At 36.5% G+C, this 5,783-nt stretch overlaps 1 protein-coding gene across 1 annotated transcript; it reads right to left on the bottom strand.

Annotated features, from left to right (window-relative positions):
- Positions 1–854: 854 nt before the first annotated feature.
- sf3b6 (splicing factor 3b, subunit 6) lies at positions 855–4,682 on the bottom strand. The gene is made up of 4 exons (XM_020631522.3): positions 4,523–4,682; positions 3,180–3,298; positions 2,406–2,544; positions 855–1,401 (listed from the first exon to the last, which is right to left on the bottom strand). The coding sequence occupies exons 1-4, from the start codon at positions 4,550–4,552 to the stop codon at positions 1,312–1,314; spliced, it is 378 nt and encodes a 125-aa protein (XP_020487178.1). The 5' UTR covers positions 4,553–4,682; the 3' UTR covers positions 855–1,311.
- Positions 4,683–5,783: the final 1,101 nt, after the last annotated feature.

Below are 5,783 nucleotides of genomic sequence, written 5' to 3'. Positions count from 1 at the left end.
CGGTAAAGTGATGAATGTATTTTATACTTCAGCTCATCTTAAAACAGTGCAGATTCATTAAATACAACTCAAGTAAAAGCCTAATGTCTAATCTCAAAATCTGTCCGTTGTGTTGAAACTCTTGCTCTGTACTTCTAGATAGCTCGTGGAGGGCAGGATTACTGTGGAGTTCACACAAGTGAAGACTTGAGGTCTTCTTCCCCCACTACACTCGGTCTGCAAAGAACTGCAGTAAACTACACAGAGCTGATAATTGATCTTGAACTAAATGTACTTTCCCACCCAACATGGGATCATAAAGCATCTGAAAATACTAAAAGCCAGTGAAATTAAGTTTTGAAGATATATTGTTTACTGGCATATAATATTCTATGTAATGTTGCTTACCTACCACCAGATGTCACTGTTGAGAGATATTTGCTTTTATTGGTGAAAAGCCTCTAAAAACAGTTTTTCCTTCAGGGATTATTGTTTCCTAGGTGGATTTAAACAAGCAGCAACAGTAACTAGTGGAAATACAGTAACTCCCTTTTTAGAAATACTTTTCAGTCTTTGTAGGAAGGGGAAGGCTGAAATGTTTACCCATAATTCTTTGGTAAATTAGCATTGAATACTCAGGTTTTCAGTTGGAAGCTGTTTTCATCAAACATATACAGCCAACTGCAAAGTTAGACCTCTGAGACTGCATCCCCACCAGCTGTTAGAGGCTTCAGGCAAACTAGAGACTGGGAAACCCCTAACCCCTGTGCAAATGTGGAAAATACACAAGTCTATTTAATCTAAAGGGTTCACACAGAGGACAGCACTTCCACTATGTTATATCAACGGAGTGTAAAAAGTGAGCAGACTGGAGATTTTAGAAAAGGAACATTTATTTGACAGAATACTTTACATAGTCAGTACTCAAACTTGATTTCATACCACACTCTGGCTAGCTTTAAATTAAAGGTTTGTAAAAGTATGAAAAGGACTGACAAAAAAAAAGTGGAAAAACTATTTTCTCAAGCAGATTTAACATCTTACAAGGATTAACACAATGACCGATCAACGTCTGATTCCTGGAGTCGTGTTTCATGCTTTTCCCGTCTGTAAGACAATTCCTCCCTGTCTAGAAGATCACTTTCTTACAGATGGTCTATCCCACATTCAGAGGTTTCCAAGATGGACATTAACAAAATTATCAAATATAAAAGAAGAAGAATATTTTCGACCTGCAAACCAGCAAATCCTGACCAGCAAACAGTAAGTAGCTTGTAAGGATTGTAAAGGTAAAAACAAACAAGCGGCGGTGAAGGTGGATGTGCTGAACGGTTACTTTGGAGGGTCTGTGTTGATGCCGTATTTCTCTTTTAGAAGCTTCAGCTGTTCCTCTTTCTTCTTTGTGTCCATCTTCTGGAAAGCCTGGAAAGAGATGATAACACAGAGACAAATTGATTTATCCGTCATATTACTTTCTCATATTTATTTAATCTAAAGACCTATAATGTTGCTTTATTTTCTTCATTTATTCCTCAGGAATATAACCAGCAAAGGACAAAATACCCCCGACCCCACTCAAAAGGTTAGGGTAAGGGCCCACTCGTTACGGATGTAAAAGAAAAAAGTGATTAAAGTTTAAATGAACAAATACTGTCTGTGAAAGTTAAGTGTATTTAAATATGCTTAAATAGATAGCAAAATAATTCAATAAAAAGGAGGAGAACCCAAAATGTTATTCTAATTTCCACACGGATGTTCTTCTTCAGCATGTAATAGGCATTTTTCTCAAACATACAAAAGGTGAGACTAATTTATAATATACAAAAATAGGTTCTAGTCCATCCAGCAGAAGGAGACTCCACCATATGGTTTTTTCTACCATTATAGCAAAATAAATGCCATTCAATTCAACCAAATATTTATTTTCCTGCATCCTGAAACATTTTAATGCACCAGTTTGTGATTTTTCTGCTACATTTATAATTATGATCTATTCTTGTTTCCTGCAGACTGAGATTACAAACTGTTAAATAACCCTGACTTTTTTAAAACTCTAAAAACTGAGATCCAGTCCTCGCTTCCATCATCGCCTACCTCAGTTTCTCTCTGTGCATCTGCTCCTTTGACAATTACCATCAGGAGTTTGTTTCATTAACAACACAACTTGTATAATAAATAAGATAAATTCAATCTCAATTCTGTTATCACAGCAGGTGAGCCTCAAGTGAGAGGGCTTTTTTTAATGACGTAACAAAACTAAGAGAGTGAAGAGTTTAACATTTAACATAAGACGTCAGCCATCTTTGCATTTCAGAAGAGACGTGACAGCGGTCCTCTTTCTCTCTCTTTGATCATCTGCAGAGTTTACAGACACGACTGTCCTCCAACCTGAAGAAGCATACCGACACAGTATTCAAAATACATACCCTGTTTGCATTGTAGTAGAGGACCACCAGGTAACGGTTGCAGACGTTGAAGCCTGACAGATGGTCACAGGCGTTCTTGGCATCAAAGATGTCTTCATAAACCACGTACGCTGTTCCTCTGCTTTCAGGTGTGTTCCCTCTGAGAAGCAAGAGAGACCAAAGCACACAGAAAATAAATAAGAGAAATAACTGCAGTGTCAAACAAGTGTTTTAAAAACAGAAGTTCATAATTAAACATTTTGTAAGTCATGGGAGCGGCAGAGCGGCCCTGGGTGGGTGTGCACAGGTAATCCTGAGTCTGCCGTCATAAACAAGCATCAAGCTTAATTTGCAGCTCATGCTCGATGGACGCTTGCTGCTCTGTGTTTTGAAGTGACATTGCACCCTGAATTGAGGCTTTATGACGAGGCTGCGCTGGTGCGATGCAAGTTGAATGAAGTTCGGGGGAAAGTGTCACAGTGCGTTTGTGAACCAACTCGCCATTGAAGACGGCATGACCTGATTTATGAATTAAGAATAAAGTCGCTTATTGTCAAATTTATCTTGGTCATGTGCTAATGCGTTTGTCGCGAGGTGGGATGCATTGCTAGATTACTATTGAATGTTTTATATGTCTGTTTTTGAATTCAGTTATCCTATTCCTGCTCATCTTTAACTGTGTGCAGTTTCAAACTTTATCTCTTCACTCATCTCTATAAACAACGACAACCTAACAATTTGTGATAAGCACTTTCTTTTGCCCATTTGGCTGAAGTCCAGAGAGTAATTACTTACGTTCTGATTTGCCGTATCGGTCCATATTTCCCAAAGATATCGTACATCTCCTCAGCTGTGATCTTGTAAGGAAGATTCCTGATGTAGAGGATTCTGTTCACCTCAGGAGGTAACCGTATCTGCAGCACACAGCAACAAAATCACTTTTTAAACATCTTCAGCTTGCTAGTGAAACAACAAAGAGGAAAAGTTTTAAAACTAAAAAACACTGGTGTAAATGATCGAGGTCCAGGCACTGAGGACGGCTTGAAGGCCTTTGGTGTATAGGGCTAGAACATTTAAATTACACCAAAGCTTATTGTCTTGAGCCTTCTTCAGGGTGTAGTGACAAACTGAGACAAAGAAAGTAATTATCCAAATAATTGGGTCTTTTTTGGCGTTAAGTTTTCCTTCACTTTTATTTTATTTAACCTTTATTTTACCAGGCAGAATTACTTGAGATCAAATGACCTCTTTTTCGAGCACGGCCTGGCCAAAATGGCAGCAGCAAAAAAGAAATATAAGACAAACCCAAAAAGAAAGCACAGACATGAGAAAAAGAGACAAATACAGTCCAGAAGGTGAAGAAGAAGGAGGAGAAGATCATGTTAAACAAAAACACAACACCACAATACAATACACACTAAAAGAACAATTTTGTGATGGTGATAAAATACTGTGCAGTGAAACATTTACACACTCCGAAATAAGTAATAAATATAATATATTTTGAAGTATTGTCTTCCATGAGCACCTGTAGTTTCAGTGATATCAGAAGAGCTCATGTTGTCTCTCTTTTTTTAAAGATGTATTTACTTTGACAAAATGAATCTTTCTTAACAGTCAAAATGTTTCAACCAAAGCAAAAGTTTCAATTTTTTATTAAACTCTGAGAGTTTATCACCCAAATGTATACAATGTCCCTACTTTCTCCAAAGAGGAGTCAAACAAAGTTATTTGTTTACGTATAATTGAACACCTTTATGATTATCAAGGTATCAACATTAGTGTAAATTCTTATTATTATTATCATTATTAATAATAATAATTAAAATACCTCTAAAACTACATTTCACACCGCATATAGTCTCCCTACACTCTTACCGTCATCTGAACATGTGAGTTTAGATTTATAATGAACAGCTTGAGAGCTATAATGTGTAAAGTTAAAGCTATAATGTTTAATAATGTTTAATAATGTTTAATAATGTTTAGAGTTTAACGTCAGCAGTGTGATTGTTTTCAGTGTGTTAGCATGCTAACTGTTAGCTAGGACTCGGTAAAGACAGCTTCTAGCCATCACCAAGCCTTCACTCTGGGCTATTCCTATAAAATAATATACTAACCACCAAGTTTATACTCACATTTGCGCGTTTCGCTGCTTGCATAGCCATGGTAAAATCTTTTTAAGGGTCAATTAAGCAGCTGAAAAACAAGCACGCAGTTCCGAAACTCTTCACTCTCCACCTCAAAATGGCAGCAGTCGCCAGCTAGTGACGAACTTCCGGTTCAGGGCTGAACGACTGCACGGAAATAAAGAACAGTGCTGCCCCCCGCAGGGCAACAACAGTTATTACAGCACTTCACCTTTCCACCTGGGATTTTCAACATTCAAATTAAATAAAAAACGATGCTAAAGCCACCTTTAGCCACCTACAAGTTATATATTGTGACTAAAGTTCTATGAAGACATTTTTGGGCTTAGTACACATGTAATATTTGTAGAAACACCTACAAGTTTCAATCTATGTTTTCATATACTTAAAAGTCATTTATTTGAGATGCATGTAGGCTATCATTTATGGATGAATAAACGTTGATTTAGATTATAAAGGTCCCAGTTTGGACACTCAAAGAATCCCAGTCAGTTATGAAAATCTTTCCTGTAGAGTCAAAGCGTCCTTGATAACTATTATGTCAAATTTAGCCTATGAGACTGTTACATCACCTTTCTATCAATAAATACAAACTAAGTGAAGGTTTCAGATAACGATAGCATTGTATATTGTATTAGTTTATAGATTTGTTTTATTTGTAAAGGGACCATGTACAATTAAACCTAAATGATGCCATGTGATGTATAGAGCCAGAGTTAGCTTGGAGTTCATTTACATCTGCTGTCCCATACAACCAAAATACAATAGATGCATTGCTTCAAAAATAAAGAATGTCCAACAAAAAAAGGAGAGCTGGGGTTGATCAGCTCAGTTTATTCTGTTGCTGCGCCAAATAACAAAATTTACTATAATACTGTTTCTTTCTTAACATTATAACAGTTAAACAGCTCCACAAACCAAATAAGTAGGTTATTTGGAAATAACATGCTGGTGTATTGATGACAGAGCAAGTATTGCTTCATTTTATTTTGAAAGTAATGCCAATTTCTCATACAGAAAAACAGAATACTATAGTAAAGACCAGTCAGACATTAAAGATAGATAAATAAAATAAGATAAGGTTGAGCCTAAAAATGTGAAGCTGATTAAAAAAATAGATTTAGAAAAGAAAAAGATTGATACTCTATTTTCTTTGCAGGATGTTTGTCATTAAACTTGTTTGACATAACTTCCTCCATGCTGATGTCACGGGGACTGATCAATCACTTTACCAACCATTAACCTACTG

This window comes from Labrus bergylta, chromosome 15, assembly GCF_963930695.1.
Source record: "Labrus bergylta chromosome 15, fLabBer1.1, whole genome shotgun sequence".
In the NCBI taxonomy this organism is placed as follows: Eukaryota; Metazoa; Chordata; class Actinopteri; order Labriformes; family Labridae; genus Labrus; species Labrus bergylta.
This window is presented reverse-complemented; position numbering and strand designations above follow the sequence as displayed.